At 51.4% G+C, this 20,631-nt stretch overlaps 1 protein-coding gene across 1 annotated transcript; it reads left to right on the top strand.

The window, feature by feature from the left end:
- Positions 1–1,188: 1,188 nt before the first annotated feature.
- IL9R (interleukin 9 receptor) lies at positions 1,189–9,325 on the top strand. The gene is made up of 8 exons (XM_056135327.1): positions 1,189–1,276; positions 4,702–4,813; positions 4,921–5,099; positions 5,614–5,759; positions 6,099–6,291; positions 6,742–6,847; positions 7,438–7,522; positions 8,674–9,325. Exons 1-8 carry the CDS (start codon positions 1,267–1,269, stop codon positions 9,271–9,273), a joined length of 1,431 nt encoding a protein of 476 aa, XP_055991302.1. The 5' UTR covers positions 1,189–1,266; the 3' UTR covers positions 9,274–9,325.
- The last annotated feature ends 11,306 nt before the right edge of the window (positions 9,326–20,631 follow it).

Consider the following 20,631-nt stretch of genomic DNA (forward strand, 5'->3'; position numbering starts at 1 on the left):
GATGCAGGACAAGCTCTTACCCCCTGTACTATACTCCTGTACTATATCTGGGGCTAGAGGGGTGGTGTTTTTGTTTTATTTTGTTTGTATATTTGGTTGTTTGTTTGGGGGCCACACCCAGAGGTGCTCAGGGGTTACTCCTGGCTTCTGAGCTCAGGGGTCAGTTCTGGCAGGAAGTGGGCATATGAGGTGCCATGGCTTGAACCCCGGGTTGACCACACGTAAGTTAAGCTCCCTACCCTCTGTAATTTGCTCCGGCCCTCAAGTTGCCTGTAAATTTTCTTTTATTTTTTTCTTTGTTGTTGTTGTTTTTGTGCCATATCCAACAGTGCTCAGGACTTATTCCTGGTGTTATACCTAGGGTTCACACTTTCCTTGCACACAGCCAACCCAAGTTCACTCAACCAGCTCCACAAAGGATCCACCCGCACTCCACCAGGAGTTATCCGTGAGCACAGTTCCAGGAAGAAACCCTGAGTATTGCTGCATGTGGTTGGTGCAAAGACCTACAAAAGCAAAGAAAGAGAAAGAAAACAGTTACAGCACAGCTCGAAACACTGAAGAACTGCATCTGCTGAACTGGATTACCTGCAGGTTGTGCCTCACTTGTCAACAGGCTCCATCTGGATGCACTGAGGGAACAACAGTTTTTGTCTCCTTCTGAGTACTAAGACCACATTATTTCAGGTGTACCCGCACTTCAAGCTGATGGAGGGAAGCCTGCACCTTTGGGAAGGTCAGAAAAGGGTACGGCCACTGCTATGCACCCACTTGGGTGCTGCCTCCTGGAGCTGATTTAATGCAAACCAGTGCTGTTTCCGGAATGAACATGTCGATGTCACCAATCAGAGGGTTGGTCACCCCACTCCCTTCTGGAAAGCATCGTGTCCCAAGTGACAGGCTGTTGTCCTCAAGATTGAATGTGAGCAAGGTGACAGCTGTTCACAGTTGTCATCCCTAGTGATGGAGCATCCCCTCAGGATCCCACTGTGACCAGGATGACCCCTTCAATAGTGCCCAGGAGTGACAGGACCGAGTTCGATGGGGCTTACAGCACCCCACCAGTTGGGACAGTAGCTCGCTCTGCTCTGTGGCTTCAGATGTGGGCGGTGTGTCAGCTGACTGATAGAGCTCCCCACTGCTGTGCTATTCTCCCCCGGAAAGGTGTAGGAGCTTGACTGCAGAAGCTTGAACTGTCTCCTGACAAGTCCCCTCCAGGCCTGGAGGTCTGGTCCAGCACCCTCAGAGTCCCATGGGACCGGGCAAATGCTTGTGGGTAGGTGAGTCTGTCTGGCTTCCCAATAGCTCCTCAGCACAGGCCTCAGGAGGTAGGAGACAGCCACACTCCCTGCTATATGGGGGCCTAAGCACAAACCCTAGACATGGGGGTCTGGGGGAGCAGCTTCTCAGATATGCTCTGTGCCCTCAGCTGGGCCCTGCCAGGAGGGCAGAAGTACGTGCTGACAGTCCAAATGTGAGATGCACCGGGCTGGGATGTGGTGGCAGAGGGAGAGAAGGCAAAACTGACAGGGATAGGCAGACTTTCTGTTATGAAAGAGACTTTGCTTCTTCACTGACATTGCTGAACTTTGTCAAGCCAAGGCAAGTGGGTGGTCTGGGGCTAGGAGTCTCTGTGATGGGCAAAGTGAACATGTCCAGGTTCTGCAGGTGGGAAAGCTCCCCTGCAAACCAAATCCCTGGGTATCTTAGGGTAGGGAAACCCCTTTGGAGGTGTGTGTGAGTGGAGGGTGCCGCCTCACAGAGGTGACAGCAATGGAACTCAAGGTAAGTGACCATTCTAAACTCTCTTTCCTTCTTCATCCTCAATTCGTCCGTATGCTCGCGGTGCCCAAGTAGAGATGGGTGACTCTAGCGTGGGGCAGCTCTCTGTCTTGCATGGGGACTGCTAGAGCATATGTCAGACAGAGATGCCAGGTAGCAGCTACTGGGCATGTCTCTGGACTCCTTGGGGGGGTCACAGGTTCCTCGCCTGCCCTTGGTGTGGACAGTGTTCTGTGCTCAGAACCACTGCTCTGCATCTGGGTTTTGTCCTCCCTATAGCTATACCGAGAGCTGCTGAACTTAGAGCCCCTTACAGTCCACACTCGCGCGCCCATCTGTGGCTGCACTGCCGCTGGATTCTGCACAGACACAGGTATCACTCTGCCATGGAACCTGGGTCTGTACTGAAACCTGAGCCTGTCTTCTGAGCCTGTCCGCACAAGTCTTGGTGCGGGCAGCAGCCTGGTGTGGATCAGGCTGGTCAGAGTCTTCACTGGATCAGGACACAGCCTGGTCACATGAATCCTGATGCACTGGAGCCTGTCCTGCAGTGCCCAGGAGGACCTAAGCCTGTCCGCATGGGTCTCAGTGCCCCAAAGCCTGCCCTTATATCCCCTGGGAAGTTGGCATCAGTCTGTTCCCCATCTGCCCAGTCACTCACAACTGCAACAGGAAACGGATTCTGCAGCATGAGTAGCACAGCTGCCTCTGCTTAGGGGGCGTCTTCCTGATGTTAGCAGGGTCTTTCTATATTTTTTGGTAGTGGTGGTGGAGGAATTGGGTCATATCCACAGTGCTTAATCCTAGCTCTGTGTTCAAGAATCATGGCTGGCAGTGCTCAGGGGATCCTATGAGGATTGGTCAAGTGCAAGGCCCTGTATGATCTTTCAGGCACAGGGTATTCCTCTATGCTCATTTCTGGTCTGCTGGGGTACGAGATGGACTTGAAGTGGAGTCTCCTTGCAGGAGAGGTGCAGACTGGTGCCTTACGTGCTGTGGTCTGTATGTACATGCTGCACTTTCATCTCCTTATCATCCATCAGGCTTACATAACCAGGCTAGTCCTTCGTGCTGAATAGATATCAGAGCACCATCTTCAACTGTAAACGGGGGGGACAGGATGTCAGCTGCCTCCCTGCACCAAGGTACCTCCTAGCACCCATCCCTGGTCTGCAGCTCACCTCTGGCTCCCTCAAGCGTCCTGAGACTGGGGCTGACAGGCCAGCAGGAAGTCTTGCCCCCAAGGATGTTCTCAGGGTTCCTTGCCAGAGTGAGGAGATACATAGCAGAAGCTGGTTTGGGGCAGTCATACCCTGCAGTACTTAGTGCTACTACACTAAGGTTTAGTTCGGCTCCCAGTGCTCAGGGAACTGTGTGGTGCAGGGAGTCGAACCCAGAGTTTCACACATACATGGCAACTGCTCTGCCACTGAACTATATCCCAGACCCATAGATTGGGTAGGCTCAAGAATTTATTTTGGGGGCTGGGTAGATAGTACATGGGAAAGGCACTTGCCTTACATGTGGCTGACCCAGTTCAATTCCCAGCATTGCATAGGATCCACCATGATGTCTCGTCACCAGAAGTGATCCCTGAGCAGAGCCAGGAAGAAACCCTGAGTACTGTCAGATGTCAGTGACAGGACACTGATGAGAGCACTCCCCTTGTCAGTGCTCAGCTCCTGTGCCTGTGGGAAACTTGCCACAGTTATTGTGGAATTTAAGGAGAAAATTTGGTTTACACAGTTGTCTAACAGAGAGGATGGAGGACGGCCAGTGGAGCACTTGTCTTTCAAGTGGCTGACCCGGGTTCAATCCCTAGCACCTCATAGGGTCCCCCCAAGCCCAGCCAGGAGTGATCCCTGAACACAGAGCCAGGAGTAAGTCCTGAGAACCATTGGGGGTGACCCAAAAAGCAAACAACAACAACAACAAAAGCACAACTGTCCAGCAGAAATAAAGAAAGTATTTTTACTTGTGGTTGTGGATGATGTGTGGGCTGGAGCGATAGCACAGCGGGTAGGGCATTTGCCTTGCAAGCGGCCAACATGGCTGACCCGAGTTCGATTCCTCCGCCCCTCTCGGAGAGCCCGGCAAGCTACCAAGAGTATCTCGCCCACATGGCAAAGCCTGGCAAGCTCCCCGTGATGTACTCGATATGCCAAACAGAGTAACAAGTGTCACAATAGGGAGTTACTGGGCCCACTCGAGCAAATCGATGAACAACGGGAGGACAGTGACAGTGACAGTGGGTGATGTGTAAAACTAAGCCCCGATTCCAGGGACAGGAGCTGGGCTGACACACAGTGCAGGTTCCAAAGTGGGCTTACAGGCAGAACCAAGGCTGTGACTGACTGGGGTCCAGACCCACTGTGAGGAGACACTTTGGGGGGTGCCACCAAGTGCTCAGTAGCTGCGAGTCCAGTTAGGTCATGGAACCTTTCTGAGCTCCCATTTGTGGTGGGTGTGGACCAGACAACACTCTTCCAACAAGACACAGAAGGGTGTGGGTGTGACCACTCAGAGTGAGGAGTACTGGAGAGCCCCTGGCAGGGGAGGTCTCAAAGAGTCATCCTGGGGTTCTATGCCCTCACAGAATCCTGCAAAGGCTGGACCCCCGAGAGCCAGGGCCGGAGCAAGATGACTACCTGGCTCCTGATCTTCACCTTCATGGGCTCCTGGACTGGTGCCCACATCTCTGTTGAAGGTGAGGCGGGCGGAACCAGGGCCGGAAGCAAGGCTGTCATCTGTCAAACTCCACAGGGAAAAGTCTGGGCTCGACAGTGCACAGTCAGCACTGCACATCATGGGTCAGATGAACACTTCTGAGCTTCACAGCTCCTGGGAGGGCTACCCTGTCAAAGTGTCTGTGGCTAGATCCTCTCCCACCCCCGCCCCTCCACCTGTCATTGTTTCCAGGGTCAAGCCCCGGAGCCTTCAGCTGCTTCAACAACAACATCCTCAGGATAGACTGCTGGTGGGCTGCTCCTGACTGGGCTCAGAAATCTGACCCCTGGCTCCTCTTTACCAAGTGAGGATGGACAGCAAGTCCCACTCAGCAAGGGGCAGGGTGAGGGAGCCCTTCCCGTGGGCTGGAGGGTGCAGCGGCCCATTGCCATGTGCCCGTGCCGTTCACAGCAACCACAAGCCAGCCAGTCAGCACCGATGCACTTTCCAGGCCGGCGTCTGCACAGTGGAGTTGCCACCTGAGGAGGTGCTCGTGCCTTCTGACAACTTCACCATCACTCTCCACCACCATGTGTCCGGGAAAGAGCAGGTGACTCTCCTGTTTCCACAGTATCTGCCCCGGAAATACGGTGAGGCCTGAACTAGCTTCTTTTTTTTTTTGGATATTTGGGTGGGGGAGACAGGAGACACACCCAGCAGTATGGGATGCCAGGGATCAAATCCGGGTCCTTCCACATGCAAGGCAAATGCCCTACCCACTATACTATCATTGTAGCCCCACGTCTTGGCAGGAGATTTCTTGCTGTATGGCGGCACCCCAGGGCCCTGCCAAGTTAGTTGCAGTGGGGAGCAAGCTGGACCTTTGTAGAAAAAGGTCACCTGGAACTGGACAGTGGTGTCAAGGATAGTGAAGCTTTGGGTTGGTGCCCTTTCAGCCTGGCAGGAGGGACTCTGGTGAGGTGGGGAGCTGAGCACGAGGGGAAAGAGACTGGAAAGAGGAAGGAGAGAGCACTGCCATCCTGTCCTACCTGAGGCTTAGCTGGACCAATGTCATACTTTGACCTTGTCATACTGGGAATGTCTCCTATACCCAGTCGTGGGGTGTCAACAAGTATATCCACACGTGCCCTCATTCTGTTCCAGTGAAGCTGGACCCTCCCTCCGACCTGCAGAGTAATGTCAGCTCTGACCACTGTGTCCTGACCTGGGCTATCAATCCTGCCTTGGAGCCACTGAGTCCCCTCCTCAGCTATGAGCTGGCCTTCAAGAGGAAGGAAGAAGCCTGGGAGGTAACAGTGGCTCTCCTTAGGAGCAGCTGCCTTGAGCAGCTCCTCAGGTTGGCACAAGAGGTGTGTGCACACCCGTGTGTGTCTGATGTTGGGAGTCTGTGGGAGCCCAGAATATGGTAAACATGCCATGTATGTTTCAGTGTGTGCGTGAGTGTGCAAAAAACATCAATGAGTATAGCAAGCATGAGTGTACCCTGTTACTTAAGCGTGAGTGTGCTGAAGCTTGTGTGTTCCGATGCATCAGCTGCATATAAGGAAGTGTGCTCACTCTGGACATCTGGACATAGAAAGGTTTCCACCTCTGACTGTTCAACCTGCTAACTGCTCCCAACCTCACAGCAGGCCAGGCAGAAGGATCGCATTGTTGGAGTCTCCTGGCTCATCCTTGAGGCGATTGAGCTGAAACCTGGTTCTACCTATGAGGCCAGGCTGCGTGTCCAGATGGAGGCTGAGATGGAAGAAGAAGAGCACTATGAGGGCCAGTGGAGTGAATGGAGCCAGCCCGTGTGCTTCCCCTCTCCCCAGAGGCCAGGTATGCTGCCTTGAAGCTACCCTTTGGGACTCCGGGCTGGATCTCCCCATTCAGGCCCTCCCTGAGGTCTGTCCGGTTGAAACAAGTCCCTGCCAAGTTCCTGGTTTCTCTGGCTGGAGCCAGAGGTTATTATCAGGCATGACTGTGGCCCACAGCTCAGCCTCAAGCTGGTGTGCCTGTTTCGGAGTCTGATCACACCTCCTTAAGGACCCTCTTCCTTCCTGAATCCTCTTAGGTACAGCTGGGCCATGCTGACATAGGTACTGGAAAGGTTTGCTGATCCTCACAGGCATAGGGTGAGGAAGACTGGCCCAAGGCCTTCAGCACTCACAGGACTCCAAGGACCACTGCCTTTGCACTCTGGTCAGAACTCTCAGCAAGGCGCCTTGCCAAAGGGGTTGAAAGAACAGGCTGGTGCTGCTGTTACAGTGCTCCACCCTATGCCCACAGGTTCCCTGACACCACCTTTGGGCCAGCCCAACAGCATCCTTGTCTCTGTGTCCATCTTGTTCCTGCTCACCAGCCTGACTTACTTTCTATTTAAGCTGACACCCAGGTCAGTAACCAAGGGGCAGAGTGAATGAGAATATGTGTGTATGCAAGTGTGTGTGCACATTCAGGAAACAGTGGGTGGATGTGTGTGAATGGACGTACATGAATGAGTGAACTGGATGAATGTATGTTTGAGAATGTCTGTATGTGTGTGTTTGTGCCCAAGTGTCACCAAGGAGCCAGTGTTTGAGGAATCGGGCCCCATAGGAGGGCCCAGAACTTAAACTGGGCTTGTTGGGTCAGAGCCTTCTTGGGCAGAATGCAGGGAACAGCTGCTAGTCTGCTAATGATGCCACCGGAACTCCTGGAGGTGCTGGCTCAGCCTACGAGTTGAAGATAGAGTGAGTCACCCCCATGGCTAAGACCATGACTTGCCCTAGAGAGGACGGTGCCTTGGCATTCATCACTTCTGTGGATCAATGTCCAGGCAGGCCACCTCACTAGGTGATGCCCAGGGAGAGGGTATGGAGCCGGGAAGGGAAGATCACCTCCTTGTTGAAGGATGCTAGGTTCCTGCTGAGACCCAGGCTTCCTGGCGTTGGAAGTACACAACCTGCTCCCCAGAGGTCCCTCCTGATCTTTTCCTGGTCTCAGGGTGAAGAGAACCTTCTGCCAGCATGTGCCTTCTCCAGCAGCATTCTTCCAACCTCTCTACAGTGTGCACAATGGCAACTTCCAGGTAAGCTGAGGCTCTGCAGGGGGCAGGGCAGAGAGAGGGTGAGCGGGAGCTTTGGGTGAGGGGCAGGGGCAGGCATGGGCACCTCTGTTGGTGCTCACAGGAGTTTTGTGCCCACTGACTGTCTGTGTGGAGGGTCTCTGTCCCCTGTGCTATCTGTGTGGGCCTCACTGGCCCCTGGGTGGATGTGCCACTTGCCCTGGGCATGGCCTGGGCAGTTTGCTGGTGACATGGCCCATGAGACACTGTGCTGCTCAGGGGGCTCCCTCCTGCTGGGCTTTTAGGCAGGAGGCAGCGGATGTTCCTGTAAGGAGCTGTGACTTCCCCCTCTCAGCCTCTAACAAGCAAAGGAGGGAAGTCCTGCTTTGGGGGTCCACCCATCTTTCTCCCCACAGCCCCCCACATCCAGTATTGCTGGGCTCCCCTCTGTCCAGCCCTTTTACACTTCTGTGGGGTAGGAGAGCTCTCAGGTTTGTGGCTCAGAATCAGAACATAAAGCTGTAAGCTGAGCACTTTGTTGGAGTTTGATCCCCTTGCTCCCCAGGCCATCCCAGGGACTGACAGCAGAGGCTGCAGGACAGCACTGTCACTGTTCTGGCACACCTCCTCAAATCCCTAGGAGGAAGTGGTCAGTGATGGGAGCTGCTGTGCTCCCTGCATGTGCGTGTGGTCCCACCCAGGGCACAGGGTCCTGCAGTCCTCTGCAGGGTCCAGCATCAGATCCACACTGATTCCAGTCTATGTCTGGGCACATACATGCACACACATGTATCAACACATGCACATCAGCTCACACGCATATACACCTGCTCGTCTGTGTACATATACTGCATCATGCATGCGTGTGTGCGTAGACGTACTTGTGTGTATGTACACACGGCAAGCATCTGAAGACATATATACACAAGCATAAGGGGTGTCAGAGTGAGTATGTGGTCTGGGTTGCTTCTGAAAGGACCTACTGCAGCATCTGGTCTTTCCTGGCCTTGGCCCATCACTTCTGCAAGGACCACAGGGAGCCCTGGAAAGGTTGAGGGACACCATACTCAGGGCACGGGGCTGCAGCACCTCTGTGCTAGAATGCCAGGGCTTCCTGGAGGGTGAGTCCTGGGCATGTTGCCTCAGACAATCGTCCTCTCTCTGCTGTGTTCTAGACCTGGATGGGAGCCCACAAAGCTGCCCTGAAGCCCAAGGAGGCCTCTGCCAGCATCTCATCAGGAGCCTCTGAGTCCAACACCCTGGAGGCTATTGCAGTACTCACATGGGACCCAGCAACATCCTGGAGAACACTGGGAGTAGAGGCAAGCAGAGATGCTGGCCTCCCAGAGGAGGCACCGCTGGCAGCACACACAGGGACAGGTCCTCCTCTGGCATACCTGCCTCAGGAAGACTGGGTTCCTGCCAGTCCCACCAGTCCAGCTTGTGAGGAGACAGGAGCCAGCAGCAGTGACTACTGTGCCCTAAGCGGTTATAGTAGGGGCTACCCTGCAGGTCCCCCAGGCATGTGGCAGAGCTCTGTGCCCATCCTTGCCAGGGCCTGGGGCCTTCCCTGCAACCAGTCAAGCTGGGATGCCCAGCAGGGATGCCCCTGTGTGGGAGCTGGTCACGACCTGATGCGAGACCCTGGGAACCTCCACGAGGAGGGCAGAGACATTTTCCTGCACCTCTTGGCAGACTGCACACTTTGCCATACTGAAAGCTCAGAAGTGCTGAGCTCTGGACAAAGAACGACAAGTTCTAGAGCTGACCCCTGACTGGACAGGACCTCCTGCCAAGGACACCCACAAAGTGGACACGTGCTCTTCTGGACAAAGGCCAGAGCCCTGAGCTCTGAGTCTGCACTGTGGCCTGGGAAGTTTTGGAGCATGGTGACAGACACTGGTGCAGAGAAGACCTGACCTTGCAAAGTGGCCCAGAAGCAATGCCTGGAAAGAGGGAGTGTCTGGGCAAAGTTGGCAAGAACAGGGCGTCAGCCAGCGCCGGGTGTTAGGCCTTGAGCCTCATTTGACCTCCTAGTCACATGAGCCATAGACACAGAAACTGTCACGTGTGGGTAGCAAGTCATCCTAACTGCTGCATCTAGCCTTGATTGGGATTGGTCGGGGGCAAAGCAGAGTTGGAGAGGTGAGAGGCCAATAGTGCAAAACTTTCTGTGACTGGACCATCCTCTTAAGCCGAGACCCCCTATAAAATATGTGTGTATTTGGAAATAAAGTGAACAGCCAACAGCTGCTCCTGGAGGGTGTTTCTCCACGCGTCCGTTATCCTTCGCCCTACATCCGCCCAGACCCGGTGCGTAATGTGTCCGGGCGTCATTGGGGGGAAAGCTGTTCCCCAACAGGAAGGACTGTCCCCTCTGCCATTCCTAGTCCACAGAGAGCAAGAGCACACCACAAGTTACAGCAGACCTTTGTTTTCTGGGTGCTGGAGAGTAGAAGCAAGCACTGATCTGTCCCTGCCTCTGGCAGAGATCTCCCCTTCCCTGCTGGCCACGGCATTTGGGCTTCACAGGTACCCTGTCACTCTTGCTGGGACCACACAGAAGACCCTGCCCCACCCCCGACCTCCCCTGGCTGCTGGGACAGGGACTAGTACAAGCCTTCATGGTGAGGTTTGGAAAGTGGAAGGATAGAGGGAAGTCTGTAACTGGACTGCGGAGTGTCAAAGAAGCATGCTGACTGTTCTAAATCCAAGGCAAGAATAACTGCCCAACTGTCTTTTTCGTTTTGGTTTTTGGGCCACACTCAGCATGGCTCGGGGCTAACTCCTGGCTCAGACCGCAGAGATCACTCCTGCGGCCTCAACCCTGCGGGATGCCAGGAATCAAACCCAGGTGGGTCATGTACAAGGCAAGCACCCTGCCCACTGTCCTTTCCCTCCAGTTCCTGCCCAACTGTCTCATCTCCCTAAAACAGAAAGTTTCCTCCCAGTTTGGGGAAGACACAACCTCAATACACAGACTAGGTTTGACAGTCTGTTTTCATATGTAAATAAATCCACCAGAATTCCTGTTCAAATCGCAGTCACCCTTGTTGTTTTGGGGCCATACCCAACACTGTCGCGCATGGGGTGGGGCGGGGGGATCATGCAATGCAGGGATTGCTGGGTGCCCATGCATGCAGAGCACATGCTCCAACCCCTTTGACCCATCCTCATTCTTTTTTGTTTTGGGGCCACACCCAGCAGGGCTCAGGGGGTTACTCCTGGCTCTGTGCTCAGGAATCACTCATGGTAGACTCAAGGGACCATATGGGATGCTAGTAATCGATCTTGCGTTGACCACATGTAAGGCAAGTGTTTAATTACCCGCTGTATAATTGCTCCATCTCCTTCTTCATTCCTTCACTGAAAAACGTATTGCCCTCTTTCTAAACACTGTATGACTCCTTCAATCAGTCAGTTCCATACTCTATGTACAGGGTACAGCCTACATATAATCAACCATGTTTTCTCTTGCTAATCTTTTGGTGTATATGGGGAATGTGGTATAGGGCAGAAAATCCAGGGCCCTACCCACTGAGCTGTCTCCTTAACCCTTGCTAACATCTGCTTATTAGGACAGCCAAAGAACCAAAGGGTTGGACAAGGAGGAAACGTTCCTTGTCCCCTTCCCCCATTTCCCCCATCATCAAGTCCCAGGCTTCAAAAGGCAAAGACTGAAGCTGGAGCAATAACACAGCGGGTAGGGCGTTTGCCTTGCACGAACTGACCCAGGTTCGATTTTTAGCATCCCATATGGTCCCCTGAGCACCGCCAGGAGTGATTCCTGAGTGCATGAACCAGGAGTAGCTCCTGTGCATCGCTGGGTGTGACAAAAAAAAAAAAAAAGGCAAAGACTGACTCTGACAGATGGTCATCCTTCCCCTCTGCGTGCATGTGGCAGTCCTAAGGTTTTATGGGGAGCCTCAGCTGAGCCGGATGCTGGTCAATGAGGTGAGGCAACCCCAGAATGTATCTTTAGTGTCCAAAGAGCACGGGTGTGGACGGAAGGGAGGTGCAAATACCCTCAACTCTAACCAAGTTAAAAATACTGGCATGAATTCACTTCCTGGGGAGCCTCGGGTAAATATTTATAGTGGCCCTGTGTGGTTCCTGTGGTTGAGGGACCTCGGCCACCTGCACAGAGGTGACTGCCAGCCGAGACAGCTCTCCTACTGAGCAGGAACGTCGCTCATCTGACCTGTCCACTATCTCCAGGTGGCACCTAGAGACCTGACCAGGCTGGAGCCTGAGTGGGAGATTCTTAGTGGCTGTGGCTATCGGTGAGTCCCGCCTGCCCGCTCCAGAGTTATCCATGCCCTGAGTACTCCTGACCCTCGTGTTGGCAGAGCAGGGTCCAAAGACCTTGTGAACCAGATGGGGCAAGTGTTAAGATCCAGGCACCAAGGAAGGACTCAAAAGCTGGCCCATACTGGAACTAGGAAATTGTTGCTGTCCAAAATTTGGCTCCTGGGCAGGGGGTGGGGGTGTACTCAGCAGCAGGACGCTTGCCTTGTGGCCTGTGAGTCCCTAGGTTCAAACTTCACTAAAAAAGAAAAAGGATTTTTGTATTGTTTGAACCACACCCTGCAGTGTTCAGGACTTACTCCTGGCTCTATACTCGGGGATCACTCCTAGAGGGGTTTGGGGAAACCTATGGGGTGCTGAGGATCTACCTGGGCCAGCAGCATGCAAGACAAGTGCACTACATGCTGTACTATCTCTCAGATACCCCTCAAAATTCTTTTCTGGGGGGTGGAGGGTTAGGCTACACATGGTGGAGCTGAGGGCTTACTCCTGACTTGCTCAGGGATCACTCCTGGCAGGTTTGAGGGACCATCTGTGGTGGTGGGGATTGAACCTGGGTCAGCTGGGTGGAAGGCAAAAGCCCTACCCACTGTACTATTGTTCCAGTTCCAGAAAAAAAAAAAAGATTTTAAAAAGTGGCTTCGTAGACGATAAACAGCTTCTGGACTGTTCAGGGCCTTGAGGGAGGCTGTGGGATGTCTGTTTTGTTTTTTTTTTTAGTGAAACACCATGAGGTACAGTTGTAGATTTACAATTTTTTGTGCTTGGGTTTCGATTATACAATGATCAGATACCCATCCCTCCACCAGTGCCCATTTTCCACCACCATGGATAATATCCCCCCACCCCCATCCCCCTATTCCCCCCCTGCCTCTGTGGCAGGGCAATCCCCTGTGTTCTCTCTCTCCTTTTGGGTGTTGTGGTCTGCAAAAGAGGCATTGAGTGGCAAACATGTTCAGTCCATAGTCTACTTTCGACATGCATCTCCCCTCCTGGGAGGATCCTCCAAACACCCTTTATTTGGTGCTCCTTTCTCTATCTGAGCTGCCCTTTCCCCTAGAATGCCCGGCTGGCCTCTAAGCTATGGAGTAATCCTCCTGGTACTGATCTCAGCTATTCTTGGGTATTAATCTCATATTTTGTTACTTTATATCCCCCAGATGAATGCAATCTTTCTATGTCTATCCCTCTCTTTCTGGGATGTCTGTATTTCAATGCGGTAAAATTCACACAATATAAAACAAACTGTCTAAAAGGTAACACTCAGTGACAAATACTGTACAATCATGGGCTCTCTCTAGTTCAAAAACATTTGCACATTCCAAAAGGGTATCCCCTACCCCAAAACGGCGATTCCCCATTCTAGCCCCCTTCTGACCCACTGCAACACAAACCTACTTGCTGCCTCTACGCATCTATATTTTGTGGCTATTCCCACAGACATCACGTGGAATCTTTTGTGTTCCGCTTCTTTTTCTTACTGCTAAGATTTCCAAGTTTCAACATTTTACTGAAATAAAACATTTACCACTCATCCATCAAAGTGTGAATATCCAAGAAATATAAGGCACCAGCAGAACTCTACAAGATAAAAACATCTAACCTTATCAAAAAATGGGGAGAAGAGATGTTCAGGAACTTTTCCGAAGAAGAAATACAACTGGCAGACACACAAAAGAACCTCAGAATCAACCAGCTCGCTGCAGAGGTCTCCGGACTTTGCAAGAGGTCGATTTCACGAGGCTACTCCAGACGAGAGCAGGTGCTTTCCTTCCGCCTGCCTCCCTAGGAATCCTGGTGGCTGCCATCTTCCAGAACTCAGTGAGAAGCCCAGGTACACCGGAGCAGTAATAGCAAACATTAGGCCTCACAGGAAGGGGGATGGACCAGCCCTTCTTATCCCTCCAGCCCATGGGACCTTGAGATGATGCCCACGAACTGCTTCCAGCTACTACTTAAGCTCCTTAACAGCTGTGATCCAGAGACACACAAAAGAATCTCAGAACTGGGGCTGTAGCGATAGCGCAGCGGGTAGGGCGTTTGCCTTCTACGCGGCCGACCCGCATTCAATTCCCAGCATCCCATATGGTCCCCTGAGCACCGCCAGGAATATCTCCTGAGTGCAGAGCCAGGAGTAACCCCTGTTTATCACCGGGTGTGACCCAAAAACCAAAAAGAAGGAAAAAAAAAGAATTTCTAAACTGAGCAGCTCACTGCAGAGATCTCTCCAGGCCCTAATTATCTAAAATTTTGTTATTCCAGGAATGTGTAACTGCAAGAGTGGCTGTGTGACATCTTATGCTATTCTTAACAAGCAATACAAAATAAATTGTATAGCGCTGCCTTTTTGGCAGCTTTGAGTGGTGATGGGAAAATTCCAAATAATAATGGTGGGGCTGGTGTCGAAATACTGAATGTAATCAAAGTAGAGAGAATTATGGGAATTGTCTGCCACACAGGCAGGGGAAGGGTTGGGATGGAGGCAGGGGGATACTGGGGATTCTGGTGGTGGATAATATGCCCTGGTGAAGGAATGGATGTTTGATCATTGTATGATCGAAACTCAAACAGGAAAGTTTTGTAACTGTATCTCATGATGATTCAATAAAAAATCACTGTCACTGTCCTCCCGTTGTTCATCAATTTTGCTCGAGTGGGCCCAGTCACATCTCCATTGTGAGACTTAGTTGTTACTGTGTTTGGCATATCGAATACATCATGGGTAGCTTGCCATGTTTTGCCATGCGGGCGAGATACTCTCAGTAGCTTGCCAGTCTCTCCGAGAGGGGTGGAGAAATCGAACTCGGGTTGGCCATGTTGGCTGCTTGCAAGGCAAACGCCCTACCCACTGCCAGGGCTGGAGCGATAGCAAAAAAAAAAGAAAAAAATACAAAGGGCCTAAAAGCATATGGAAAAATGCCCTATTTCACTTGCTAATCATTAGGGAAATGCAAATCAAAACAATGAGATATCACCTCACACCACAGAGATAGCACTCATCAAAAAGAACGGCATCATGCAATCTTGGCAAGGATGTGGGGGAAAAGGGACCCTCATTCACTGCTGTTGAAGCATCGACTGGTCCAACCTTTCTGAAGGCAATACGGGCATTCCTCAAAAAATTAGTAATTGAGCTTCCGTATGACTCAGCATTTCCACTACTAGGAATACATCCCAAGGGCCCCAAAGCACAATGCAGGAAAGATGTCTGCATTCCTATGTTCACTGAAGCACTATATACAATAGCCAAAATATGGGAACAACCCAGATGGCTGGATAAAGAAACTTTGGTACATACACACAATGGAATGCTGTGCGGCCTAAAGAAAAGATAAAGTCATGCAATTTGCTGCGATGTGGATGAACCTGAAGAGTCTCATGTTAAGTGGAATCAGTCAGAAGGAGAGAAACAGACACAGAATGATCTCTCGTGAGTGGGATGTAAAGAAACCTCATAGGAGAATAGCACTGTAGCACTGTCATCCCATTGTTCAGCGATTTGCTCAAGCAGGCACTAGTAACGTCTCCATTGTAAGACTTGTTACTGTTTTTTGGCATATCAAATACACCATGGGGAGCTTGCCAGGCTCTGCCGTGGGGGCAGGATACTTTCGGTAGCTTGCCGGGCTCTCAGAGGGATGGAGGAATCGATGGCGGATAGGCTTCATGCAAGGGAAAAGCCCTACCCGCTGTGCTATCGCTCCAGTCCACTGACAACACATTCCAGAGCAATTCAAACACAATTTAGACACCCAGTGGCTGGCTGAAAACTGTGCGGAGAGAGGGTGGCTGGACACCACTTGAAAGACTCTGCAAGAGAAAAAGAAAGAAATCCCACCTGCCCAACTCCTACCCCAGCGTGCCTCCCTGCGCCCGGGGCTGTTTCTGCCCCAGCTCTCAGAAGGGCTGAGGAGAGACCACCCCCAGGAGCACTACTGTGCCTAGGGGCGGGAGTGTGGCAGAGGCCAGCGGGTCATGGACCCGACAAGTTGGGGAGCACAGTGGGACTGGATGGCTGCATCCGAAGCAGCCCTGGGATGGAAGAGCTCATGGGGGAGTTACTGAGGAACCGAGGCCCCTGGGAATGGAAAAGCGAGCCCAATCTCAGGAAGACCGTTGTGTATCAGGCACAATGTTCCTTCCGAGATTGGGCTCTGCCCAGCCCTCGTGTCTACCCCTCCTGCATGAAGGCACAGCCATGGCTCTACCTGCCTCCACTCGCAGGCCTATGAAGCCACAGTTACCATCCAGCTATCACCCATCTACTCAGCCTCCCACTCCCCGTTCGTGATTCATTCATCAATTTACCCCTCCATCTGCCCACCACCTACCCATCAATCATCCACCCATCCATCCATACATTCATCCACTCACCCACCCTCCCACCTACTCATCCATCCATGCACCCATCCCATCCCATCCATCCATCCATCCATCCACCCACCCACCCACCCATAGGAGAATATCAATGTTCAATGGCAACAGAAACTAAGAGCAGAATAACTGGTCCTAAGTAGGAAGCTTGCCACTGGGGCAGGGGTGAGGGGAGTAAGTTAGAGAAGGGAACAGTAGGACAATGGGGGAGGGGAAAGTGCCTGCCACAGAAGCAGGTTTGGGAGCTGGTGGGAGGGAAACTGGAGATACTGGTGGAGGACAGTAGGCACTGGTGAAGGGATTGCTGTTGGAACAATATACACCTAAAACTCAATCATAAATATTTTTGTAACTTTGTAATTCAGAGCGATTCACTTTATATATAAATATATATGTATATATATACATACATATATATATATATATATAAACTGACACATATTTACAGTTTAGCCCACAGAATGCACAAGACAGCAATGAACCTGTTAGTCAGGAGTGTTGCAAGAACTCAATACATGTTAAGCTACATAAATTCTTACAATCAAGATACACCAGGGGTTGGTCAGCAAACTACAGCTCACAGCTCAAATCCAGCCTATCCTTTAAAAAACAAACACATGGGACTGGAGCGATAGCACAGCAGGTAGGGCATTTGCCTTGCATGTGGCCCACCCAGGTTCGATTCCCAGCATCCCATATGGTCCCCTGAGCACAGCCAGGAGTAATTCCTGAGTGCAGAGCCAGGAGTAACCCCTGAGCATTGCTGGGTGTGGTCCAAAAAGCAAATAAATATATAAATAAATAATAGATAAATAAAAAATAAAATCCCATCAACGGCCAAGACCCAGAGACTATAAAACCCAGCTCCCGGAAGAGAACAGCGCAGTCTCCTGCCCCCGCGCCTGGCTGTCCTCACCGGGGCCCTTGGAGGGGGCAGGTTGAGTTTCCCTCCCCACCCCAAGCAGAGCCCCAACAGCCGAAGACCTCCGGAACCAGCCACAGCCATGCTGAGACCACTCTCCACACGTTCGGACAAGCCTCACGCATGAAGGAACTGGCAGAGGAACCCAAGCATGCAGGTCCCAGGGCTGAGATCTCCCAGCCTGCTCGGATCGGGACTGGGCCTCCTCCACTCAGATACCCCATCTTCCAGTAGGTAGGCTTCACACGCACCAACTGCCTCCCCACCCCCACCCCGTGATATGTAATCCCATCAACAGCCAAGACCCAGAGACTATAAAACCCAGCTCCCGGAAGTGTGCAACCACAAACATCTTATTATCTAGTTCTTACTCTGGAGAACCCTGCAGGCTACTGAAAGTATCCTGCCCGCACGGCAGATTCTGGCAAACTCCCTGTGGCATAGTCAATATGCCAAAAACCAGTAACAAAGATGCGTCTCATTCTCCTGACCCTGAAAGAGCCTTGAATGTGGCACTTTCTAAAATCTCAGGGCTAGGACGAAGGAGACGTTACTGGTGCCTGCTCGAGGAAATCAATGAACAAGAGGATGACCATGATACCATGATACCGTGAAATAAAAAACAAACACATGCTTTGGGTGCAAGAGGCCTAGACTGGACCCCCAACATTGTTCCTGCGAGCATCATCAGGAGCACTGAGCCAGAAGTAGTCCAAGTGCCACAAGATATGGCCCCAACACTCCACCCCCAAAAACCTGCGTTTTGGGTCACACCCGGCGATGCTCAGGGGTTACTCCTGGCTCATGCACTCAGAAATTACTCCTGGCAGTGCTCAGGGGACCATATGGGATGCTGGGAATCGAACCCGGGTTGGCCGCGTGCAAGGCAAATGCCCTACCCACTGTGCTATCGCTCCAGCCCCTCCACCCCCCAAAACTTGTAATCTAGCAAGAGTACACCACTGTAGCACTGTCATCCCGTTGTTCATCGATTTGCTTGAACACTCACCAGTAACATCTTCATTGTGAGACTTGTTATTATTCTTGGCATTTCGAATACACCTCGGGGAGCTTGCCAGGCTCTGCGATGGGGGCAGGATACTCTCGGTAGCTTGCCGGGCTCTCCGAGAGGAATGGAGGAATCGAACCCGGGTAGGCCACATGCAAGGAAAACACCCTACCCGCTGTGCTATCGCTCCAGCAAGAGTATACAGTTTGTAATGGTTAGCGAAATTGAGATTCAAATGTTGGTGTCCCTGTTGCACTGGGTTCCACATTCACTGCTTTTACCCCAAGACAGAGCAGAGTAGTGGTAGATCTGAGGGGATCAGAGACCAGGGCTTCCAAGACTGCTCAGTGCATGTGACAGGTGGTGACTTATGTTCGGTGGTGGCAATCGGAGAAGTATGTCCAGATAAAACAAATCAAGACTACAAATCTTTCAGTGAGTCGTTCTGAATATTAAAGATAATAGAATCACTATCAACAATCCATAGGAAATGAGGTGAATAGAGGCTAGGGAGGGCTGGAGCGATAGCACAGCGGGTAGGGCGTTCGCCTTACAAGCGGCCAACATGGCCGACCCGAGTTCGATTCCTCCGCCCCTCTCGGAGAGCCCTGCAAGCTACCGAGAGTATTCGATATGCCAGACACAGTAACAACAAAGTCTCCAATGGAGACGTTACTGGGCCCGCTCGAGCAAATCGACGATCAACGGGAGGGCCTTTACCTTTACCTTAGAGGCTAGGGATGTGGCTCAGCTGCAGGCTTCATGCAGACTTCATATGTGTGAGGTCCTGAGTTCCACGCCAAATATCAAACAACAACAATGCCCGAACCCCCCCACCAAAAAAAAAAGTGAATGTCTTGAAGTGGCTTTTCTTTTTTTTGGCAGCTGATAAGTTCATATGTTACTGATACGTATCAATTTTGAAGAGTTAGTCTTAATGCATATTCTGCAAGAACTAGAATATATTTGGCAGTGGCAGTGGGAGAGCCACACCCAGCGGTACTCAGAGCTTACTCTTGACTGCACCCAGGGGTTATTCCTGCAGGAGCTTGGGGGACCATAAGGGATGCCAGGGATCAAACCCAAGTTGACCGCATGCAAAGCAAATGTCCGACCTGCTGAACTATCACTCCAGATGCCCACAAACACACAATATTTAAAGCCTTTGGCTTTAGGAGTTTCTGGTTGGTTGGATGATTTGTGGGACACACTGAGAGGTGTTCAGCGGATGATGCGGTACAAGGAATGGAAAGTGGGAACCCCATATGCTTGGCCCTTTCAGCTCTTTCTCCAGCCCTGTTACTTAGTTTTAATTCACACACACACACATGCACACGCACACACGCGCACACACGCACACGCAGGAGGGAGCCATACCCGGCAGTTCCCAGGGCTTATTCCTGGCTCTATGCTAAAAGATCACTCCTAGTAGGGCTTGAGGGACCATATGGGGTGCCAGAGATATAACTGGGTGCAAGGTCAGCTAGGTGCAAGGCAAGTGACTCACTGGCTCCAAGTTACCTAGATATTTAACTCTTTGATTTTGGGTCACACTCCATGTACTCGGGGCTTACCCCCTGGCTCTGTGCTCAGGGATCACTCCTGGTAGAGCCTCTGGGGTATCAAACTCACATAAGCCAATATGCAAGGCAAATACCCTACCTGCTATACTATCTCTGTAATCCTCTGACTATTGACCCAAAAAGTCTGCAATATTTAACATCTGATCCTTCACAGAAAAAAAAAAAAGGAGAGAGGGAAAAAAAAAACAACCACAAACTCCATGTAAACAACTGAAATAGTTTTTTTTTGGGGGGGGGGGCACATCCAGCTGTGTTCTAGCTCTGACCAGGAGCCTGATGGCCTTCCCCACAGAGCTGCTCAGACATGCAGCAACTGACACCCAAGGAAGTGAAACTACCAGCAGAAGCAGTGGATATGAGAGAACACCGGATGAACATCTTACATTTGTAAGCCCAGAACAAACTGCATTTAAATAGAACAGATTACAGATAACAGGCTCAGGACCTGGTTGCAATGTCTTATCAATAAGAAAACAATCATATGAAACCTCGTCTTTAGTCATTTCTGGGAATGATACGAAATCTAAAAGAAAAATCTGTAACAGAGGTTTAAACTTATGTCTAATCTAATCATTTCATAAATGAGGCTGTTCTTGTGTCATGGATGTCCTGAGAACTATTTCAGTTGGAGTTTTGTGAGGTAGGTCTTCCCCCACTTAGAGAACTGAACTCAGTCCTGACACCATCTGCACCATGAGAGCATGAGGTTCCCCAGTCTCCTAACGCCACCCTGACTTCAGAGGCCAGTCATAAGTTTCAGGATTGTGGTGACCGATTGGGGGTTTTCACAACTGCTCCCCAGACTTGAGGTGACATCATAAGCCCAGAATAGCTATAACTAATAAGTTCCTCTAGGTGTTCTTTTTTACATGCTAAAGAACTCACAGAACTCAGGAAACTCTCATTTTCCCAAAGTATAGGTAAGCATTTTAAACAA

Source organism: Sorex fumeus, unplaced genomic scaffold (assembly GCF_029834395.1).
Source record: "Sorex fumeus unplaced genomic scaffold, SorFum_2.1 ptg000110l, whole genome shotgun sequence".
NCBI classification, from domain to species: domain Eukaryota; kingdom Metazoa; phylum Chordata; class Mammalia; order Eulipotyphla; family Soricidae; genus Sorex; species Sorex fumeus.